The sequence below is a fragment of the Anticarsia gemmatalis genome, chromosome 13 (genome assembly GCF_050436995.1).
Source record: "Anticarsia gemmatalis isolate Benzon Research Colony breed Stoneville strain chromosome 13, ilAntGemm2 primary, whole genome shotgun sequence".
NCBI lineage: Eukaryota > Metazoa > Arthropoda > Insecta > Lepidoptera > Erebidae > Anticarsia > Anticarsia gemmatalis.
In genome coordinates this window covers 11,708,349-11,732,983 of record NC_134757.1, presented here as the reverse complement: position 1 = coordinate 11,732,983, position 24,635 = coordinate 11,708,349, and the positions used below count along the sequence as shown (strand labels likewise).

At 36.3% G+C, this 24,635-nt stretch overlaps 3 protein-coding genes across 4 annotated transcripts; 2 read left to right on the top strand and 1 right to left on the bottom strand.

Moving 5' to 3' along the window:
• Positions 1-200: 200 nt before the first annotated feature.
• Positions 201-24,509, bottom strand: LOC142977686 (ankyrin repeat domain-containing protein 13B). Of its 2 annotated transcripts, XM_076121759.1 has the most exons (12): positions 24,252-24,509; positions 21,487-21,628; positions 20,438-20,608; positions 19,910-20,053; positions 19,331-19,514; positions 18,766-18,988; positions 17,460-17,639; positions 16,997-17,114; positions 16,471-16,727; positions 14,398-14,501; positions 9,299-9,515; positions 201-8,829 (listed from the first exon to the last, which is right to left on the bottom strand). In XM_076121759.1, exons 1-11 carry the CDS (start codon positions 24,351-24,353, stop codon positions 9,302-9,304), a joined length of 1,839 nt encoding a protein of 612 aa, XP_075977874.1. In that variant the 5' UTR covers positions 24,354-24,509; the 3' UTR covers positions 201-8,829; positions 9,299-9,301. The 2 variants fall into 2 exon arrangements, with proteins under 2 accessions (XP_075977874.1, XP_075977875.1); XM_076121760.1 differs by lacking the exons at positions 201-8,829; positions 9,299-9,515 and adding an exon at positions 13,895-14,047.
• Positions 10,118-11,315, top strand: LOC142977723 (lipase 1-like). Its single transcript, XM_076121801.1, has one exon. It carries the CDS (start codon positions 10,182-10,184, stop codon positions 11,313-11,315), a length of 1,134 nt encoding a protein of 377 aa, XP_075977916.1. The 5' UTR covers positions 10,118-10,181.
• LOC142978012 (lipase 1-like) lies at positions 12,153-13,754 on the top strand. The gene has a single exon (XM_076122222.1). The coding sequence runs from the start codon at positions 12,418-12,420 to the stop codon at positions 13,627-13,629; it is 1,212 nt and encodes a 403-aa protein (XP_075978337.1). The 5' UTR covers positions 12,153-12,417; the 3' UTR covers positions 13,630-13,754.
• Positions 24,510-24,635: the final 126 nt, after the last annotated feature.

The following is a 24,635-nucleotide window of genomic DNA, read 5'->3' as shown; positions in this document are numbered from 1 at the left end:
AAAATCCTACACTCGCTGACATTTTAGCCCTGGGGCTTCGAAACCCCAAAATCTGGCTGCGATTTAGCTCTCCGGTACACCCTAACGAGATTAGCCGCCCTTACGTGGCGAAGCGCTAAGGCTAATTGACACCTGCGGCATTTTACCCTACGAGGTGCATGAACACCCGATAATAGGAGAGGGTGCAATAAAAACGACCATTAAAAATCAATATACATAAAATATAATTGTAATAACACATTAATATACACATTTCGACAGGGTTGTACAGATATTGGGATCGGAAGTGTATACAATTGAAATATTTTTGTACAATAGGTAATATACTCGTATAAATACTTGAGGGCATGTATTCAATATTTTGTACACACGCAGCCATTTTTATTTTTAACTTCCATCACCCGCCAAGAGATGGCGCTGTCAACATAGTTCCATATCCGACCAACAGATGGCAGTGTTACAAATTGAAACTATTCTCTATACACACACTTTGGTACAATCTACATAATACTTTATCTTGTTATTATGCTTTTATCTACTTGAGATCTATACTTCGACGATAATACCATGCAATTTCTAACATCCCGTGTAAGGGACGATACAAAATATTAAATACATTTATATTATAAATCACAGCTGAGGAATAGTTGTATATGTACAATACATGCGCCCGTTATACAGTGGCCTACTGGAATATATCTAAATGCAGTACGAATGTTCAAATAACATCCCTTCCGCGTTAAATAATAGCACTTCATTTCAGCAAAAACTCAATGTAATTTAAAAGGTACAACCAACCATATAAAATACTAAGTTTTTGTTTCTAAAATATGTACCAAAACATGACAATGTGCTTACTTTCAATAGTTTGATGCTAAAGACACCTATTACTAGATTTCATTTCTAACTCAATTAAATTTCCTTTACGTTATTTAAACATTCGTACTGTAACTTCAAGCACGGACGAATGGTACAAGATTAGATTCAACTAACATTAGTAATCTTATCTTTCGACAGTGCCTTCCTACTCTTTCTACCACAGTCCGTGTCGTATTTTATAGAATATACAGAACAGAAGCTTATTATATGAATATTATAATTTTAATGTACCAGTATTTACGTATACGGGTTCAAATTCAAGTATAACAAATGTCCGAAGCTTATAGATAGTGTTAGATGTCCTACGAGAGCAACATATGCGATGCGATGCGAGATATATCATTGCAAAAGACCGCATTTGGCTCTGTAGAACAACGGGACACTAAAAGGAAGTATATTTATTTGGTTTCAAATAAAATATCTCTAAACGAATAGAAGACATTGTGATGTCATATGAACCACACTTAAAAACATCACTTAGTTAAAATAACGATTTAATATCGCGCTTTAAGAACAAACATACCTATTGCTCAATAGCGCAATTTTTTACAGTCGGTACTATCAAGTATCGAGAGTTTGACATTTGAAATGTACTGCATAAATAGTTCTTAACGAGCCCGCTAGAGGCGCTGATTAGATTTTCATACAAAATTTCTCAATAGTTAGCCGGTTGTCTATAGTCGATAGTAACAGAGAATCGCGCTACAGATTTAAGTAATAACATTACTGTAGAGACATATTAAGCGTTACTCAAACTTAAGTGACATTTCTAAGAGTGGTCTTAAACTACTTAACAAAAATAATGTACAGTTTTAAATCTTTGTGATGAATAATAATTGCATTGAAAACTCCTTAATATACTAAATCAAGGACGTCCATTTTTATATTGAGCTACTTATTTACAATGTACATCGAAATATGTACTCTAATAATTAACTAATAAGATAACAGGCTAGTTTCATGACTTCCGGATAAGCACCGGTTTGTTTAACTGATAGATAAAGTAACTGCAAATATAAAACATTTTATTGGAATATTTTTCGTGTGAAGCTTATTAATAGTAATCAGAAGTGATGAATAAGCGCCGGATAGCGTATTTGATAGATAAAGTCACATTAATGTATGAAATATTCTGCCAATATTCTACATGTTAAGCTAACCGATGCTTATCCAGAGGTTATGAAACTGACCGATAAATATAGTTATTACAATATATTTCACAATTCCTTCTCTTTGTCAACACCGGTGTAACTCTCTTACAGCAGCCGTATTTTTGGTACTTTGTTATAATTTAATATTATTTGTAACGAGGGCAATAAATATTTGACTTTATGCGCATTGACCATCATAGAGAATCATTATAGATCAAATTCCTTGAAATATTATGTGCTGAAATTCTCAATTACTTTTAACTAGTTGGTGAAGAATAATCTGTACAGTGTCGCCTTCTTTTATAAATGCCCTCATTACAATAATGCTGCTAAGAATAAAACAGTTGTATACCGCAATTAGTACATAAAATAATATTTTATAACTAGCCTATTCCCGTAGCTTTACTCGCTGGAATATTAGTCAAGAAGGCAATGCACCGCCTTGCCAAACTTTTTCCAAATAGGTTCCGTTTTCAATGTATTTATTTGTCGTATTCATACGTCGTTGTATACATTTTCACGTTAATAATATATAATTATAATTAACGTGAAAATGTATTTATTTGTATAAAGTCCTTATAGAATTAAAAAAAGCCAGATTTTTGTTAAAATTATTCCCCATAAATTATAACTTTGGCCACGTAAATACATGTTCATTTCATTATCAAAATAAACTTCTATAGTAACTAATCACGGTATACACTCAGCTATCCGTTCCATCATTCACTTCACTCATTCACTAAATGTCACATAACATAATAAAACATTAACATTACATTATTGCACTGGACACTAACCCTCGACTGAACGTCAAGTCTAAAGTTAACATAATAATATACAATACAATAGGGATACATTTTGAGACGATTGTCAGTTGAATTTTATTGCAGTCATCAGTATGATATCTCTTTTTGGCTATACGTAAGGTTACATGTACTTTTTTATAGTAAGAAGCCATTTTGACGAGATTTTCAGTAGCGGAATTACTCTCCCATATGAATTATAGGAGTCTTTTTTTTATTACCCATTACTGTCCCATTGCAGGGCAAGGGTCTCCTCCCAAAGGAGGGACGGATAAGACCTTGAATCCAGCTAGCCAAGAGCGGGTTGAAGGAGTCTAATTGATAAATATATTTCTGAAAGAGCGAGACCGCATATACTCAAATTCACACGATATTTTCACAAATATAGGTAGAAATTAAAGATAAATAGAGACCAAAGAACACCTACGACTTCTTCGAGACGGATGTCAACTATTGAAGACTGCAATAAACTTCAACTCTTAACAAATCAAGAAAGTTCTATTTATGTAGTACTATAACTTTAAACTGCTCAAGTGCCATATCTTTATGGCGGTTTCAACTTATACTACTAAAATAGAACCTTATTTGTTGTGATCCTTATGTCAAAATTAACAATTAAGTAAAATATTTAATTGCGCCATTTAATTGAACATAATATATACTATCCGTTTCACTATCAAGTATCAAGTAACTACTTAAATAGTTGCATCTCGCTCTTTCTGAATGGAATAGAAAGAGACCACACGATGTTGTGTATGTTACTTGATTTTCATGAAACAGGATCCTTAACATAATTATGTTTCTTAAATACTTGTATAGTTGAGTCCATCGACACACATAGATTGGTAGGCATAATTTTATGTAATAAAAAGGTATTATTTTAAATACGAAACTTGCACAAGTAAAATATACGTATGTTATAGTTGAAATGATAACAGACTACAACAATTTTTTGAACTATTTTATTCAATGAAAGTTCTAATTCGTGATGATAAATTAAAGTAGATTTACATCAAAAAGCATTTTTGACGCTTCATAAAACAGTAGAGTTATTAACCCTATCAAAGCTTTCAGATATACATAATTTTTGTTTATAAATTGTTATTTTTCATTAAAAAATCATAGTACATTTTAACAACCTACGTATATCGATAAGACCAAACTCTCGTATATCAACAAAGGCGGATGACATAATCAGAAACAACAATTGGGACATCCATTATATACAGGAACTGTTTATAATTCAATGTTCAATGTATGTGACCTTGTGACCTTGACACTGAATAATTCGATATGACCTTGACCTTTTAAGTTGACCTTTAATAAACTACTGTAAAGATGACCTTTTGTATACCAAGTTAAGAGGCGAATAAGGTTTAAAATGAATAAGTGATATTTTTATAAATATCTAATCAAATAAAGTATTTAATACACTGAATGAAAATTAAAAAATTTCGTGATCAATTTATAGATTTTAAATTGAATAAAATGTATATTATTACGACATGATGATTATCAAAAAAAATCTTAATTTTGTTTAGCATGAAGATTACATTTCATATTAGGGCTAGATTTGCGCCTGATTAATGTTTAATCAGCTTGCAAATTAGTTTCACGGCTTACGGATAACCGTCTGATAGTCCAATAGATAAAGTGACAGTAAATGTATGAAAACCAAGTTAGTTTGATTAGCTAACTGTTTTTAGCCAGGAGTTGTAGAACCTTACTTAGTATGTGCAAGTCACAAACATTGAACAGTGTCCATACAATTCCACCTGTGTACATGACTACAGTCAGTGTCAAAAATATATATACTTAAACTGTTATATTTTCAAAAGCATTTTTGTCAATGAAAATAGTGAAATTACTATTGTATATTGTGTTCAAAGTAATTTTATAATCACTGCGTATTGTGTACCAAATAGCAATAATCAAATTGATATTTTCATATACGAACTGCCGCTTTGGCGCAGTCGCTACTGTAACCGACTGCTGATCATGAGGTCTTGGGTTTGATGTCCGAGTCATGCTTCTTCCGACTAACAATGTTAATGGCGAAACGCGAATGTATTTCATACACTTATGCCTACACCTTTCAGTATATCAGGCGTGATATTAATGTATGTATTTTCATACAAAAATTACAATTGATTCTTTGATCTCTGTTTTTATGCATGTAAATAATGTTTAAATATGTGACAGACTGACAGTGTATACATATTTTTGACGTTGACTGTACATACGCTAATAAATTACATTACTTAGTTATCTCACTCGTATAGCGATACTACATATATCATTATTATATAACGATGAATAAATATTCTATAATCAAGGTTTCTAATGGACCAAGATCCCAGAGCTGCCAGACCTACGTCATTTTAGCAAAGCTGAAACTTTGAGGATTGTTAGTATAAAGGGTCTGTTAAGAGGTATGCACATCCACTACCTTGAAAGCGGGGCTGTTTCTGAGGTAGCGCGGAGTGAAGGTGCGTAAAAAACGACCCAACCTACGTTATAGTAGCAAAGTTGGTTTTCAGATATGTTATTAATGATATTATGTAGAATTAAAATTGACTATTGCCAGACCGTTTCCCGGGGCCATTACTTCTGCCAGACGCCTTAAATGTTATAAAAAAATGAGGTCAACTACGTCATAGTAGCAAGCCTAAATTTTATATATGTTATTAAAGGTACAATTTTAAGACCCCCTGTATGCGGACAGACCATTCCGCAGGGCCCTTCGTCCCCTAGGCGCCATTAAACTTTCCCTATGAGTGCGAGAGTAAGAGCATTATTCATACGGATAAATGAAAAACAATTGAATTAAAAAAATAAAAATTGAAAAATTATTGAATACTAACTGACCCGCGCATCTTTGCTTGCGTCACTTAAGAGAGATAGGTCAAAATGTTACATAAACGGGTTATGTAACATTTTTCACTGGTACTCTGCTCCTATTGGTCGTAGCGTGATGATATATAGCTTATAGCTTTTCTCAATAAATAGGCTATCCAACAGTAAAATATTTTTTTATTCGCACCAGTAGTTCCTGAGATTAGCGCGTTCACACAAACGAACAAACTTCTCAGCTTTATAAAATTAGTATAGATTAAAAGTACTTGGGATGTTTAGGAAGATAAGTAACATTATTTTGGGAATTATTTTAAAAATAGATATGGTTTACACTATTCACAAAAATTATGAAAAAATCCGGGAACATTATATAACTCGCAGATAAATTTTTGAATTACATCAAATATATTTTGTTCCTTCGCTTTATCAATAGATAATTCAACTTCTCCGAATTGAACAAAAGCTTCTTGATATTCTGGCGATTTCTTTAAAATTTTAAATGGTCTGAGCTGAATTGATGTAGATGCTGCACGGCTACAACTTTTCATTAACACGTATACAGTCGGCGATTTGAATGAGAAATTCCACCGGCAAAATGTTAAAAAATTCGACGCAAGTAATTTACCTCCTTGTAAATCTGAATTGCTTCAACAATTTCGACGAGCAAATTATATTGCGGGTGTCTGGAGTAATGCTCATATAAAGCATCCTAGCATTTTAAGCCCAGCAAATAATGGGTGGGTTCTAAAGGATAACCATTATCATTTTAAGTGGTTTGATGGTGACCAATTGCCAAGTTTCGTAAGCGAATCACTTGAAAACGAATTAGGTATTTTATTTTAACTATAAATTATTTCAATATACCTACTTGTAACTGTTTTCAACATCATTACCTACATTTTTTTTACAGAGAATTCAAGTAACAATGAAGACGATGGTGGAGATGATTTAAATATTCAATTTGATGAGGGAAGTAAGAGCTCAGATAATGATGATGATGATGAATGACTACAATTTTTTTTTCATAATTTTTGTGAATAGTGTAAACCATATCTATTTTTAAAATAATTCCCAAAATAATGTTACTTATCTTCCTAAACATCCCAAGTACTTTTAATCTATACTAATTTTATAAAGCTGAGAAGTTTGTTCGTTTGTGTGAACGCGCTAATCTCAGGAACTACTTGTGCGAATAAAAAAATATTTTACTGTTGGATAGCCTATTTATTGAGAAAAGCTATAAGCTATATATCATCACGCTACGACCAATAGGAGCAGAGTACCAGTGAAAAATGTTACATAACCCGTTTATGTAACATTTTGACCTATCTCTCTTAAGTGACGCAAGCAAAGATGCGCGGGTCAGTTAGTATTCAATAATTTTTCAATTTTTATTTTTTTAATTCAATTGTTTTTCATTTATCCGTATGAATAATGCTCTTACTCTCGCACTCATAGGGAAAGTTTAATGGCGCCTAGGGGACGAAGGGCCCTGCGGAATGGTCTGTCCGCATACAGGGGGTCTTAAAATTGTACCTTTAATAACATATATAAAATTTAGGCTTGCTACAATGACGTAGTTGACCTCATTTTTTTATAACATTTAAGGCGTCTGGCAGAAGTAATGGCCCCGGGAAACGGTCTGGCAATAGTCAATTTTAATTCTACATAATATCATTAATAACATATCTGAAAACCAACTTTGCTACTATAACGTAGGTTGGGTCGTTTTTTACGCACCTTCACTCCGCGCTACCTCAGAAACGGCCCCGCTTTCAAGGTAGTGGATGTGCATACCTCTTAACAGACCCTTTATACTAACAATCCTCAAAGTTTCAGCTTTGCTAAAATGACGTAGGTCTGGCAGCTCTGGGATCTTACTCTATAAGTAACGGGCCCCTTTTTTGTTCTCCTGTCAAGATACATTAATATAATAAAAAAAACGGAAGGTAATATTTGGAAGAAAAGTAAGTTTTTTAAACCTTTTAAGATCTCAACTCACGCATGACCATTTTGAGACAAAAGATAATCATTCTCACTATTCGTATACCGGAAACTAAGTTTTCTAAAATTATTTCATTTCGGCACTGATTATTTAGATTTTTGGACAATTCTATACCAAAAAATATCGAACAACATTTCAAAAGTTAATAATTTTCGTGACAGGAAAACATAGCTAATAGCGCGCTATCATTTTCAAAATCGTATACTATCGAAATTGCAGAAAATGACGTCACACTACTTACTTAAGTAACTAAGACTTGCAACACGTAGTAATGAAATCTATCTTACATTTACTATAGTTACAGAAAACATTGGCAGTTGTGAAGTATATAAAATCAATGTTGTATTTATATTTGTACAAAATCATATTTATGTCGCAAATCTATGTTACTTTAACGTCTTGTTCTCAATAGATTTGTGTAGCTTTTGCTGCATTATGACTTGCCACATTATAGCTGGTTTGTCGCAAATGTTTTATGGTTCATTGCGAAGTTAAACAAATAACTTTATTCGCAGCCTCAATCGGCACTTAAACAGTGTTTTTCTTTAATATAACTAACAAGTGCATGTAAAATCTACAATCCATAAGGTCAATTTGGGTAACTTTGAATCATTTGGGTAACATTGACAGTGGGAATTTGAACTAGTTTCGATTATTTTTTCATATGAAACCAACACAATTTATAAAGGTTTATTTTATTTTTGCAAACTTTTATCAATTGTGTTGTCATACGAAAAAATAATCGAAACTAGCTCAAATTCCCACTGTCAATGTTACCCAAATGATTCAAAGTTACCCAGGTTGACTGTACTTAAAACGACAACTGACACATTTTGACAGGTATTCAAAACTCAACTATTCCATCGACATCTTAGCAGCATTTCATAATGCAGCAAACCATTGCTACAAATACCTACATTCATCATGGTCACATACCTTACAGTCCTTACATTATTCTAATAATACAATCTCACCATGCAACCTCCATTATCCCCTATATTCTATTTCAAACAAGACATTATATAAGGGACCCGTATGTATCTATGTATAGTATAAATTTTACCTACTAAAAGTACATTAGGCGTAAGTCTTATTTTGGTTGGACGCTTCATACATACTTTTCTTGAAATGAGATCTGGAAATAGACAAAAACATTGCATTAGAATAAATAACGAGATAGGCAAGGTAATAGGGATAAAGTTGTTGTCGAATGAAACAAGAAAAAACTAAAAAAACATAGTCTTTTTTAACCAATATCATAATTTTATGAATCAAGAATAACTGCTCGAATAAAAAGATATGGGCACTAGGCACCATGCCCAGAGTAACCTGCACTGAAACGTTAAGCATTTCGAAGTAAAAATACTGTTAGTGTTAATTCCCGCATCCTATTATATATGATGTCAAACTAGTTTTTGACAATTATGATTGTTATACTTCTGTAATCCTTTAACCAGTGCTTATGGAGGTTTGTGAAACGTTTCATTCAAACACCTATGTCTAAGTGCCTACATCTTTAGGTATAACTGGCATTACGTTTATGTATCACGTATGTTATTAAAGCCCGTTACTAAGACTAATAAAAGTAGTTATTAGCTACTCACCAATTACTTATCCAATAGCGACAGTCGCAGCACCTCGTCGAGCGCTCTCTGCTCGGCCTCCAGCTGCTTCTGGCGGTGCGCCTGCTCCTGCGCCGACAGCGCCAGCGCGGCCGCCAGCTCGGGGTCCTCCGCCACCTCCTCCACCAGCGCCTCGCCCTCGCCCTCCTCCGCCGCCGGCACGCCGCCCGATATCGAGGCTAGTGACGCCTCTATTGCTCTGTGGAAAACTAGCGGGTGACTAGCGTGCTACTGAGCTTGCTACGTAGCGGGAAAAAGCTTAAATTGTTATGATATATTGTAATAGAATAAGTTTGTGTGATTATCAATTTAGGACCTAGAAATAATAAAAAGATGCATATTTTCTACAAAACAGGGCCAATCTTTGAGATCGTTGGAAAAGCAATGTGAATATAAATATTTTCAATAGCCAATATCAAAACCAATCCTACGAAGTAGAGTAGCGTTATTGACAAATTAATTAATTTAACGAGACATCAGAAGCAGTCTAAACAAAAAAGTAAACATAATTTATTCAAATTTAATAAAGGCTTCTAAAAAATAAGATTTATTTAATGGCCTCGTAGCCACATGTTACAATATTTAGTATTTCGTAAAATCATTACCAAAGATTACTATTGAATTCAGTACATCTGAGTAAATATTCACGAAATTAACATAATATTGAATCAGTTAAGACTACCACAAATATTTCACAAGTATCAATGTTCATTGAAAAAATTGTTTAAAGTAAAGCTTATGTGGTAAAGAGAACGAACGTAATAGAATAAGGTTAGTTAATAAAACAATGAGGTTCGTAACGAACGCGTTAGCAATAGTTCTATCAATATTGTTACAATGTGCGCGGAGTTCAACGTTGGACGACATGACGCTGATGTTGTCCAACATGCCCGAGGACGGGCGGCTGCAGTTCCCGGAGCTGGCCAACAAGTACGGCTACAAGTGCGACACGTACAACGTCACCACCGACGACCGCTACATACTCACGCTCTACAACATACCCGGAGACACCAGGAGACCCGTCTATCTACAACACGGATTCGGAGATTCCGCGGACACGTTCCTACTTAGAACTAACACGTCGCTGGTAGCGTTCCTAGTGAAGCACGGCTACGACGTGTGGCTAGGAAACATGCGCGGTAACAAATACTCGCGAGCGCACGAGTCACTCCTCCCCGACGACCTGCAGTTTTGGGAGTTCAGCGTGCACGAGGTGGGCACTTACGACGTTCCAGCCATGATCGACTTTGTACTGAAGCACACCGGACAGAAGCAGCTGCAAGCGATCGGACACTCTGAAGGTACGACGGTGTTCTTCGTGATGGGCGCGCAGAGACCAGAGTACAATGACAAAGTGAAGCTTGTCATATGTTTATCGCCTGTCGCGTACGTGCATAATGCTTCGCCACCCTTATTATCTTTGCTCTCTTTGACGGTGGGGCCTGCTCTTAGCCCAGTTATATCGCTAATAGGACATGGGGAGTTACTTAGGAACTCTTCAGCATTAGTCGCTTTAATCAAAATAATTTGTACTCAGCCATTAGTGAGTTACGAAGTATGCGCGGAAGGTGTATTCTTTTCTACATTTGGACGTGATCGTGAGCAAATCGAGCGAGAATTCTGGCCTATAGCTGTAGGACACTACCCAAGTGGAACCTCAGTGAAAAACGCTGCACATTTTCTGCAAATTGCTGCGAGAAGAAAATTTGCTCAGTACGACTATGGGCCTTTGAAGAACAAACTTGTATATGGGAGTGAGGAACCGCCTGCTTACAATCTTACTAAAGTTACTATGAGATTAGCGCTAGTGGTCGGTCTAGGTGATACTTCGGCCGGGGCAGTGAAAGACGTTGAGTTGATAAGATATCAATTTCCTAATGTAGTCAATTACCATGTCATGTTTCCGGATAAATGGGCTCATTTCGACTTTGTGTGGGGCAAGTATATGTTTGTATTCCTGTTCGATTATATTCTTGACATGTTAAAGACCTTTTCTTAGGAAATAATTAAGTATTGCATTTGTGATACAATGCAAAGAGGACCCTTAGTTAAATAACAATACTGCTTTAACTACAGCTTTACAGTTTGTATTTTGTTACTTCAAAATAAAAACAAACAGATTTTCAAGCTAAAAAGAGAAAATTCAATCAGTTGTTCTTATTGATCCTATATCTCATTTGTAAAAAATGAATATGACTTCGCGTTATTAGGAAATAAAATCTTAGCAAATGTTGTCGAAGTGGTGACCTTACAATATGTGCAACGTGTTAATGATAGTAAGTTTAATATATAATAGGATAACCTGCGTCGAAACGTCAGGCATTTTAAGGTAAAATGCGTGTTCGCGTTAATTCCCGTATTCTATTATATATTAAACATGCAACGCGGGAGTTTAAAAGATGATAGTAAATTATTGAACGTATACACGCACGTATAACATGAACGTACGCGTGCGTGCTCACTCGCATCACTTCAATTCATAACAGTTGGCGTATCAAAGCGTAATATATGCTTTGTAAATACTGTGGTTATAATTTTCACTAAAGCGTATTGTTGGACAAAAAAGATAAATTAACGTATTGCTTAAATGGATACGGACTGCCGCAAATCGTTTGCGTTGGAGAGCTATGAGAGAACCCTTTGACTAGCTTTGGGACGATATAGGCTCTTTATAATTAAATAATGATCTATAAATTGACTAGATGGTAAAGTAAAAATTTTAATTTTTGTGCATGGCGGCCACAATCAACTATGTATCATTGTGACCACTCTAGCATTGTTTTCCAAAATTGTTTGCTTTATATTACACATACTTGAAACAATATTATGTACAATACCCTACAATTGTAATTAGATTAATTTGCATATTATAGAATAAGCCGTAACACCATAAATACAAAGTATGGCCGAAAATAGCTCGAAAACATTATGTAAGTGCCTTGATACATACACGCGAATATTTTAATATTGAAATAAGTTTTATATTGACACAGATGAGACGTATATCTTAAATATCAATGTTCTGTAAATAATTACTCAAATCAGACTTCACTGCCTGAATCGAGCGAACGTAGTTTTAGTTGTACAAATAATTTTCAAAAATGATACCAAGATCAATCAGTTTAGCAATAATTCTATCAATATTGTTACAATGTGCGCGGAGTTCAACGTTGGACGACATGACGCTGATGTTGTCCAACATGCCCGAGGACGGGCGGCTGCAGTTCCCGGAGCTGGCCAACAAGTACGGCTACAAGTGCGACACGTACAACGTCACCACCGACGACCGCTACATACTCACGCTCTACAACATACCCGGAGACACCAGGAGACCTGTCTATCTACAACACGGCTTCGAAGACTCCGCGGACACGTTCCTGCTTAGAACTAACACGTCGCTAGTGGCGTTCCTAGTGGAGCACGGCTACGACGTGTGGCTAGGAAACATGCGCGGTAACAAATACTCGCGAGCGCACGAGTCACTCCTCCCCGACGACCTGCAGTTCTGGGAGTTCAGCGTGCACGAGGCCGGCACTTACGACCTTCCCGCCATGATCGACTTTGTACTGAAGCACACCGGACAGAAGCAGCTGCAAGCGATCGGACACTCTGAAGGTACGACGGTGTTCTTCGTGATGGGCGCGCAGAGACCAGAGTACAATGACAAAGTCAAGCTTGTTATATGTTTATCGCCGGTCGCGTATCTGCATCATTCGTCACCACCTTTGTTTCCTTTGATATCGCTGGTGGGAGGACCTGCGGCTAGCGCCGCTCTTTCTGTGGCAGCGCATGGAGACTTGCTGAAGAATTCATCAGTAGCAGTCGATTTAATCAAAGTCGCATGTACTCAGAAGTTACTAAGCTACGAGGTATGTGCTGAAGGTGTGTTCTTCACTGCAGTAGGTCGAGATTCCGAACAATTCGAGCCAGAATTCTTGCCTATAGCTATTGGCCACTATCCTTGTGGATCATCTGTGAAAACCGGAGCGCATTTCCTACAAATCGCTGCGAGGAAAAAGTTTGCTCAATACGACTACGGCTTAGCGCAAAATAAACTGAAATATGGAAGCTTGGAACCACCACTTTACGACCTAAGTAAAGTTAAAATGAAAATCGCGTTGGTAGTCGGCAAGGCGGACACGTTAACTGCTCCGAAAGACCTTCAGTTGTTAAGAAAACAGTTGCCTGATGTAGTGAACTATCACGTAATGGACTGGGAAAAATGGAATCACTTCGACATGGTGTGGGGAAAATACATGTATGTGTTTCTATTCAATCATATTCATGAAATGTTGACAAAGTATTATGTTTGAATAAATAAAAGATTTCAAAGTTTTTCATGTTGTTATTAATTTGTAACACGCAGTGCAATTTTAAAGCCACACTCAAATCGAATACAATTTCGTATTGTTTTTTTTTTGTCATACGTTTTGATATTATTTTTGTAGCCATTTAAAAGTAAATTTTCTTTCTATTGACATTGATAATGACGTTTTCGACACTGAGTTTACGAAACTATATTTGTTATAACGATGGAATGTGTTTCGGAATAATAAATAAAGGAATTGGGTAGTTTTGTAACATTAAATGGCTACAAAAATACCCAGTAAATACGTCATAATTTAATATAAAATATGGTATAAATAGTACGAATGATATAGTTCAAACACAACTCACTGTATATGTATAGCACACACATATTAAATACACTACTTAAAACGTAATGGCGACCTGCGAAAATATTGTATTTTATACACATAACGAATGAATGAACGATGATCACATATCCTCAAAATGTGATTAGACTGATATAGTTCAACATACATTGAAGGCTATTCGAAACCGAGAAGCGGGAAATTAAGAAATAGGCCTTACTAGGACGCAGGCCTTATTTTGGTTACTCACCTTAAAATAATTTGTAGACTAATTCCTTAATTTTAGGTACTTAGGGGTTGCTACAAGCTTCACTACTCTTAACTCATCCTCTTAATATTCTGATACATAACTGGTCAAGATCACCGAAAGAACAGTCAATGTCAATATTTAAATATAAAAATACGTGAATATGATTAGTCACATACCTCTGGAGCTGTCTCTCCTCGTGCGCGAGCATTTGGTTGGGCGAGGCGCGCGGCGGCTGCGGGCTCGCCGGCCGCGCGCCCCGCAGCGCCTCCCATACGTCCACCTGACCACGGAAACAGAACGTTAGACTATGCACCAACTACGTTTTTATGAGCTATACTATTAGCTGGACCAACACCAATCTATCCAATGCTCTTCGATAACGTACGACAGGATCAAGAACGGACATGGTGCGGGTCTCAAGAGAAAAATTTAAACGCATGTGTCCATGTGTCGTCATTTATTCGTGTTCGTATAAAACGGCCTCAGCCATTCAAAGCGCGCAGACTGTTCGGCCATTTATTAATTCGTGCGATCCGATTAAGACTTTATGAAGACATATACATTGTTTTAATAAAGTTAACGATGGTTGTCCTTATTAAAAAGCATAATACACATCGATGAAACTAAAGTAAATTGTTGGTGATAATGCACATCTGAATCTATAGTTAAATGAAGTTTAACAAATTTAATGTGAATCGGCTATTGAGTGATGGAGTAGAGATAAAGATCGCAAGAAATCGTAGCTGGATCGGACAAATGAGTTCCACGAAACTGGATTGTGCATCAAGAACTATCCAATATGTTTGGTGTGGATTCAGCTATTAAAAATGCAGCTTAAAAATTACAAAAAACATATACAACGTGGGGCAATTTTACAAAAATGGTTGTCATTTTGAAACTACATGAGATAGATTTTTTTTAATTATTTTTTGAGAGCCAACACAACTCGGCCTAGCTCAGATTTTCGTTTTGACGTTGAGTTTTGGGACACGTTGAATACAGCATGTAAAGAAACCCCTATCCGATTTGTAAAGGTTTCTATTTAAGCGATACTGTTCAGCTAAAATTATATCTTGTTTTTCTTTATGCTCTTTTCGAATCGAACAAGGCTCTCTTTACATATTGTATAAAAAGGTTATAATTTCTTAATTATTTTTCAACTACCAACCCTGGGTGGTAAGCTGTAAACGACGGCACATTTGGATTGACTACTTAACATAACTCTAATAACAGAGAATTTCTAACATCAATAAAAGTTCTAGAAGAAAGAGTCGTAATACTTTATAGCAGCTATCTAAATAGTCCAAAAGACAAAAAAACAATATAAAAAAAATATTTTCCTGATTAACTACCGAGAATTGCGCGCAATATAAATAAATTCAAGCGATGTACAAAGCAAAAACGACTTTAAATCAACTACACATAATGTTTATAATCGAGTGCGGACTAGTCAGTGTTGCAGGAACAGCGCGAGGCTCTAGAGCCCGCAGAGCTGGATGGCGAATTCACACGAAGCGACGAGCCGAACCAAAAATATCTTTTTACACTTGTTTAATACCTAATAACTACTTGTTTTAGAGTTAATTGTATAATAAAAAACTAGACAATCTGCGGCAAAGCTTTATACAATCCATACAAATATTTTTTATCTGTTTGTTACATTTTTACGGGTAGAATGCTGAACCGATTTTGAGACCTGAACCTTGAAGACCTGAGTGAAAGTCAGTACATGGTCTTATTTTTTTAGTCAGCCCCTCAGCGCGGCACAAATTAGCTAATAGCGCATTTTAATTATTACGTCAAGTCAAAGCTTGAAAAACATTTTTATTGTTGAGTGTATCAAAAAATGCAAGATTTGTAGCAAAATACATGCGACGCAATATTGAAAACGGGTTAGTAATAAGTTCAATTACGTTAAATTAGTATTTAGGTTTGTGGTTAGTCAAAAAACGAATCGTTTTGCCAGCGTTTGATTAACGTGTTCGCAGCGACAACGCAACTTGAGTAACTACACATAAAAGCATGCGCTACAACCAGTGGCGTGCTCATATCTTTGGAATAAATAAGATCAAATTCGACACACAACATCACTTTGAAAGATAAAGTTTACTTTAGGTGATTACAATATCTATATAGTGTTTAACACATCACTGGTAAATACGTGACATTGTCGCCGAGCACGTTAACCCGTATACGCTCGCAAAGCGCAGTACAGAGTAGGTGCGCACGTCCGCGCGGCGTGCACTGACTTGGTCGTCGTGCGTGGCGCCGTCCATCAAGCTCTGCTGTATGGCGTACTGCAGCAGGCCCTCCTCGTCGTCGGCGCACAACCTGTCGTCGGGCGCCGCCGAGCGGTAGCCGCGCCCCACGCCGAAGCACAGGTCGTCCACCACGCACGACAGCCGCGACCCCTCCTGGATGCTGCCGATGTAAGGGACCGGCGTCTCCGTCGCGAATATGTTGCCGAATGTGATGCGGGCGTTTAGTACATGGAAGAGAGGGATTTCTGGAATATCAGATGAATATATTTAATAAGTAGTTACATTGGTATAATTTGATAAATAAGAGCATGTAAAAATAACGTTTTTGCTCAAGTACGTATTGCGTACAAGTGAACGTATACAGACATATACTTATCTCACACAGTAAACGATAAAATACACACATGCAACCAACTTATTATGGTCCATTAATATCATAAACTGCAGGTTTTTACAAGTGACCAAATGTTACCCTTATGATTTGTTTCTAATGGTAAATGATAATTTTACTTACCAATCTTAACAGGGAAACCTGCAGGTAACTGCATCTGTATGAAATCCTTTAATTTGGCGAAGTGTGGAGACGATATCGCCGCCATTAGATCTAGGATCGGCATTATTTGTTCCTGTAACTGTATCACAATATCGTTTACAACAAATGCAATAATAAATTCGAAAAGTTCATTAGTGTTAATTAAACTGTATTTAGAAAGTTCTTGGAAATGCATATAACGGCTTAATTACCTATCCCAAACATTTTACGAACCCAGGGTAAAAGGTGCTGAAGCCTATGAATCAAAAACCATCTGATTTCACCTTTTTATACGATACCCAGACATTTCCAAGCTCAAGCATTATAAGACACAAGAAACGGATTTAAGTACGACAGTTTGCCTGTGAAGTAGATAAGTGCTCAATAGTAAGAGCCTATTGCTAACATGGTAACTACTCGTTATAGAGACTCGGTGACTACTTACTTCTAGTGGATAATCTTCACAGAGCCACAACGTAGCCCTGAACTTTTGCACCTTGGTGGCCAGTTCCTTCGGCCGGCCGATGTCCCTCTCTAGAGGTTCTTCTGAGAAATACTCCTCCCACGTCACAGGGTTGAACGAGGATAAGTCCTCGCGCGATCTGCTGCTACGGGGCGTGTCTTCCTGCAAATATTTAGTGGCATAAAAAACATGGTAGGTAAATTTGGTACTTTGGGCCATTCGTGCGAACCAAGTCACGTCATTTTATCGGCGACTCTCGCTCGCACATTGTACTATTCCTGTCATTCTTTTAATTATGTTTGTAATGGCCCAACAATAGTGTATTAGGTTTGGAAAATTGTCTTATATTAAACGTATTATTAGTCATTTTATTTCAGAAACAAGGTGTTGGTTTTCATTTCACCAGTCAAGCAAAATTCCTTGCATTTATTTCCTCTGACGCTGTGTCGATTTTCTGGCGAAATTCTGATAGATTTTGTATTGATTTTGAATAGACTTTTTCTTTTATGCATTTCCAGTCAAAAATATCTACAGGATTTTGATCGGGGGAACGAGAAAGTCATAAAATTGAACTACTGCGCCCTATCCATAAGCGAGGATACTCTTCGTTCAAATAAAAATAACATTTTTAACGGAAAGAAAAGTGGTAAGTGTTGCACCATTTTGAAATCTTGATTAAATGCGCCAACTTTTGAAATAACTTGCCAAGGGTAAAGTACTACATTTTTTTTTCAATATGAAGCGTCAAAGTTAACTTACGATATTTCTGCGAACCATGACTCACGAAAACTTAACTTTTTTTATGAAATCAACAATGTTTTGTGCATAAATTTGTTTTACGATTAATAGCATATTTAATGAAGATCACGAAATTCAAAAAAAAACACAGCGAAATTGTGACATTGGTGATCACAGGACTTGAAAATGCGACCAAGGGTGTGGAATTTCAACTTTTTTGAAAAATGTCTATTATTGCTGAACTAAGTGATGTGGATTATTTTTTTATTTTTCCTAGAACCAGTATGACTTGGCCTTTCATCCTGTCTCGGATTATCGTTGAGTTTTGGGACACCCTGTATATCACCTGAGAAAAATCGGATCAAGGATCAACATTTTCTGTGTCAATACACATACACTATAAATCTGTATACGTTAAGTAGATTTGTAACATTACGTATACGTTACTTTAATGTACTTTTTTTTTTACTTCAAATTGTCTATGTAGTGAAAGCCATAACTGAATCTGATAAACCTGTTTACGAGTGGTAGTTATATATTTAGTTTATACCCTATCAGGAGTGAGTAGCGGCGAGGTGGGCTGGTCGGAGTCGGCGAGCGCCAGCAGGCCGGCCAGCGGGGCGCGGGACGGCGGGCGCCGGGCCGAGGCGGGCACGTGCTCGCTGCGGGTCTTGGACACCAGCTCCACGTTGTTCGCGCTGAACACCTTGCACTCGTACCCGTTCACTGACTCCGTCTTGTCTTGGCGCCAACCCCATATGCCGCTTTTGTTTCTAGTAATCATAAGAGAGTATTTTGAGAGGTAAGTCTTTGCTGCTGTCTCCTGAATGCATCAAATACTAGTCATGGTAAGTTGTTGTATGTAACTACAAAAAATGTACACGTTTTTACGCACTAATACTTTTAATCTTTCAATTGTGTGAGCGTACAAGTGCGTGTATTGTAATGTACGAACGTACATACGAGTGTGCAAGGATTCGTATACGATCTAAAAACTCCATTCGCAAGAACTCAGTACGTAAAATAAGGAAGCAAAAATTCTACTATACATGTGGAAAAATTTAAACATTGAATCTATACGAAACCGAATTATTTTACAATAATATTGTTATTACCTCTCAAAACTAATCTTATCAGTATCGAGATAGTTGATGGCGAGCGGCGCGGACAGTCTCGCGTCGATCACGTGCGGCGGCGGCGCGGGCCACTCGCGTAGGCCTTCTAGCGGCTCCAGGTACTCGCACCACACCGTGCCCAGCTCGTGATCTAACTCCATCAGGCTGGCTGTGCGACCCGCGTCTAAAAATAATATCCACACAATATCCTTAGTTTTTCAAGAAATAATCGACATTTATCTCAAGTAATGCCGGAACATATAAACGCAAGACACTGTAGTTTGATTGTGTCTGATATGGGAAAGCCTTGAACCTTGTGTCGGAATAAGAAACGAATATTTTAATGATTTATTCTTAAACTTTATAAGTTTTTTTTTATATGTATTGATTATCCCATGATAATTTTATATGACAGATATGTCTATAAGTCACACTGAAAGTTTTTGAAACATCTATCGTGGTCGTAATAACGACCTTATAGAAGAAAAGAAGACATAAAGACGGCAACTGTTGTCTCAGCAATCAAAACTAAATTACATTTACTATATTTTTACTAACGATATATATTTAGTTAGTTACCTTGTCCCCTAAATATATAAGTCCTGTCGCCTCTCTGCCAGCGATTGTTCTCGAAGCCGATGAGCGTCGTATCTACGCGCACGTTCCCGCCGCGCTTGTACACCTTGTACGTGTCGAACGGACACATGCGGGACACTAGCGGCACTGCGAACAATAATAAAAAAGGATTAACTAAGAAACCCATTAAAAATACGTGATAAGAAATTATCTGGATATAAGATGATACAGTCCATTTTACACAATGGTAATACTAGAATATCTTAGTGTCGAAAATTGTGGCTGCTAGCTTCTACAGCAAATTAGTAATGAATGTAGTACCAAACGGCCAGTTAGTAGGCTCCTTTAGGAACTATGAGGGGAGTCTGGATTAAAAAGAAACATATGAACGACCATTTCGCTCCGTATTGATCCAGTTACAAAGAAAAATTCACATTACATTGTCGCTTTCTATGTAAAATCTCCCATTCGTCCAAAATAAGTGCTTCACCGAAACTCTGAATCACGTGACTCTTCTTGCAAATTACTCACCCCAGCTAGTGAACTCCCACTTCATCTCGACATAGAAGTCTGGCGCGAGACTGAGCCGCCGCAGCAGGTCGGGGATGCCTCCTGAACGTAGTACGTGGCGCTGATAGTCTCTCCGCGATAACACCAGCGAGAGCAGCTCCGGGTTACCGGTCGCTGTAGCCTCTTGGACCGCTGAGGACAAACATTGTATCTTTTTTAATCATGCTTTTTTGCAGGCAAAGGGTTTCTTTTCAGTTCTATATATAATCATCATTGGCCTGTATTCACCTATTTCAGATGATTAAGGTGGCGTCTTAAGAGATTAGAGCACTTTCGAACGTGGCTCAAAAGGCCTATGCAGGAGGGGCAAACGCGTCCACATTTACGACGGATAAAAGTGCCAGAGGAAGATAAGGTGGTTAGGGCAAGTTGAGGTTGTTGTCATTTGATTAGCGTGACGTGAAACCCTTAAGTATATGGCATTGACCAAAACCAAAATCTTATTAAGTAATCTTATGTATACATTATAATCATAGTGAAAATGTGAAATTCATAAGCTTTATCTTTATGATAAGCATAGCATTTGCTGTAACAAATACCTTGGGAACTAATTAATGCAGTATTGAGCACACATGAAGCAGACTAATTAACAACCTGGTAATTTGCTCTATGTGTTGTGTACTGAAACCAATACTGCGCATAAAAGCATAATACAAATCCCAATAGCGTATTTCATAATTAAAAATAAGATGAATCATTATTTTTTTGCTGACAGACGACGCAAATTTTATTTAGCAGATTTCGTAAATAAACACGCGTTTGGTATTTTTTTGTAAAAGCATACAATCCGTATCGGTCCCCAATCCCTAAACATTTTAAGTCTTAGTGAACCTACCGCCTAAATAAGGTTAAACTTTGGCCTACTATTAAAAGCATCCCAACATTGGAATAACTCAATGCATCATGACTCGGTAATCGAAATCTTTAGACCTCGGGATAAATATCCGCTAAGGTAAATAACCTTCAGTACCTAGCAGTTATTGTTATACAATAAATATATTCAGTCTTACCTGTCCACCCATCCTTTTCACAGTTGACGTCAGCACCAGCATCAATGAGCGCTCGCACCGAGTCTATGTGGCCTAGTGTGACTGCTAGCAGCAGTGGCGTCCGGCCTCGACAGTCTTTGGCTTCGATTTCATCTTGTGTGTACTGAAACAATTGATTGTTTATGTATCTGATGAATTACTTACGTAAAATATATGGCAATATGCTTGCGTCCTATTACATGGGACTAAGATTGTTAGTGGCGAAATGTGGATGTCATACACCTTTGCCTATACCTTCGGGTATAACAGAAGCGATGCTATGTTTGTATGTATGTACTTACATAAAACTAATGATAAGCAGTCGCAACAACCTTCATTAATCGAAAAGCGTTAGACCTCGAAACTATCGTATTTTTCCAAGTCATAATATTTACGTAGACGAAGATTATGAGATTATACAGTACTAGACTATTGGTTAAAATTTCGAATAGCAGTAATGAGAATCGATGCATTAAGTATAGCTGGTGGTATGTAAAAATAAACTAGTCCCTATACATTTTCAGCAGGCCATATAAGTCCTAAAACAATAGCGCTATACCTAGTAACGTACGCATATTTTGTAATCTGATACATGTAATATAATCCCAACTAGAACCTGATACAATATATCAGACATTTATTTACTCTTATCATCTGTAAAAGTCACTAACTTCTAAAGCCCCTAACTCAAGAGCTAACATGAATTCAAGTAAACAAACTTTTATTACACTCACAACTACTGTAAAAGATCTAAAAATAACTAGTACTTTGTAAACATACAAATGTATAATGAACCTTAAAGCAAAGAACATAAAGTAGAAAATTGGACAGCTTATAGACAGATTAAAGCTTGTATCAAAAGGAACTGCTGTTTTACAATTACCTAAACAATGACCACTTGTTTTCTAGCAATGATTAAAGTGGTCAATTGTCATCTTGATACCGAGCATGGCCTATCATGGATACTAATCTTGCGTTAGACAAATGTTGATGATAGTGGTGGTGTCCTCCTAGCAGATATCCGGCTATGGAGGTCCCTTTCATTGAAACTAGCCAGGGGTTCAGGACTTTGCTTGTCCGAGAGATCTCGAGTACGAATCCTGGATGAAGCCAAGAAATTTTTTCTAAGATTTTCAGTTAAGACAAATATTTGTGTGATGAAGTAGGACAGAATATTTTTAGAGTTAGGATTTAAGTAGGTATTCAGAAATACATTAGTATGTCTACCAGTTATCTATTTACTATAGTACAAAATAGCAATTTCCTAGTGCTTAGCTTGGAATCAGATGACTGTAATGTCAAAAGACATTTCATTACCTTACTTAACTTTGATCTTTATTGCAAAGAACACAAAGTTCAAAATAGATACACTATTTTATTCAATTTTTAGTTTAAAAAAGTTCATTGTACCAAAAAGGATTTCGTTTTAAAAGTAAATATTGTGTTAAAGATTGCTATCTGTGTTAACCTTCACATTAGAGTCTTATGGCTTCTTTGTAATGAGATTATTTTTGAACTGTTTGGCTTCTTATTGCCTTGAAACTGTGTTTAGGTGGAATTTACTTGAAGAATATGTTAATTACAAGATATAGCAATGGGTAATTACCAATTACACTTGTAAGGCTGCAATGCATGAGACTATGGAGGGACTGGGCAAAGTGGCTTATTGACAATGGGTTAGATGTAGGTGTAATTGCTAAAGATTAAAATCTTGCTTATAAACAAAAAAACTACATTATATTACACCTGGATTGCTAAGATGCAATAAGAAATGGAAAGCCCTTATCTACATATGTCGAATTTTACCTTCATAAATTAAAATCTCATACACACAGTAGCTAGTTAAAAGATATTTACCTTCATTGATTTTATTAAAAATTATGTTTACTCATAAAATGCACGAGATAAACATGCTTATATCTTTAAACAATGCCATGATGTATCAATTTACGATTTTTAGATTTCAGTATGTCTATTTCGTACACTTTCTACAATTTAATCAAAACTTTTATTATCACTAATACACATCTAGACTTTGATTTACTCAATCAATCAATACTGAGTATATTTTCAGTGCGACTGAATAGATAAAGAGCTGTTTACACGAGAAAGTGACTAATTTATAAACATGACTCATAATACAGTCATGTGGGTTCATTCCTGTTTGAGTACATAATGTAACAGGATTGCTAGGCTAGTTTATTTTTAGATAGTGTTTGATGGGGTTAAGATATTAATATGAAATAGATTGTTAAAAGCTCATGAGTATTTAGACTTAAATTTTGAAGAGAGACTGTGTATAAGGCTTAGGCAATGTATTTTCTAAGATTATTATGATAATTCTACTTATTGAGGCTTTTCGTAAAAAACAACTCAAAGAAAACAATGCTTCCAGCAAAAACTACTCTCAGAAAAAAGAAGAAAAAATTTAGAGATTTAATAGCAAAGAGATCAATAGAGTTAATTGTAAACAAATGTATTCCTAAAACCAAATAGTTCTAAGAAAAACATACAAGCTGCTACAAAAACAGTGAGGCCATGACTGTTTAAGAAACAAACCAAACAATCAGTGCCGCACAATCTGTTCTATGATTAAACATCGCTTTGATAAATTTAATATCATAACACCCACGATCTAAGAAACACCCACTGCCGCTCAATAGCCGGGAGCGATTCCCCGGCCATAACCTCAAAGAAAACCTACATTACAATCTACCGTTATAGCTAATAATGAGCTCATTGTGTACCTTATTAGCACCCAGCGCGTTCTTCAGCTCTTCATGCTGATTATTCCAAACTAACCAGTGAATTGGATAACGTTTCACAATTTCATCCACTGATAATGCCATTATGTCAGCACATACAATTAACTTACACAAATAAATAGTACACAGTCTATTCTATACACATATCACTAAATTATAACGCGAAGTTACAATGAAAACGTTAATTAATTACAATTAAAATAAAAATACACCAATTTTACGCTCTCTTCACCGAAAATGTCAACGGTTTAGTGATGTACTGAAATTACGCAGTGCGTTCAATGAAATTAATATAATCGATTCGATTTATAATATTCGGTTGCGTAAATAAAAAAACCTTGTCGTAGCTTAAAAATTTTAGGTGTT

Excerpts from the sequence above, each read along its gene's own strand:
- LOC142978012 (XM_076122222.1), top strand. The coding sequence starts at position 12,418 with ATGATACCAAGATCAATCAGTTTAGCAATAATTCTATCAATATTGTTA.
- LOC142977723 (XM_076121801.1), top strand. The coding sequence starts at position 10,182 with ATGACGCTGATGTTGTCCAACATGCCCGAGGACGGGCGGCTGCAGTTC.
- LOC142977686 (XM_076121759.1), bottom strand. The coding sequence starts at position 24,353 with ATGGCATTATCAGTGGATGAAATTGTGAAACGTTATCCAATTCACTGG. Across the intron at positions 21,629-24,251 it reads ACGCGCTGGGTGCTAATAAG|TACACACAAGATGAAATCGA; the intron begins GTACACAATGAG and ends CAATTGTTTCAG. Across the intron at positions 20,609-21,486 it reads TGAAAAGGATGGGTGGACAG|CGGTCCAAGAGGCTACAGCG; the intron begins GTAAGACTGAAT and ends GTTTGTCCTCAG.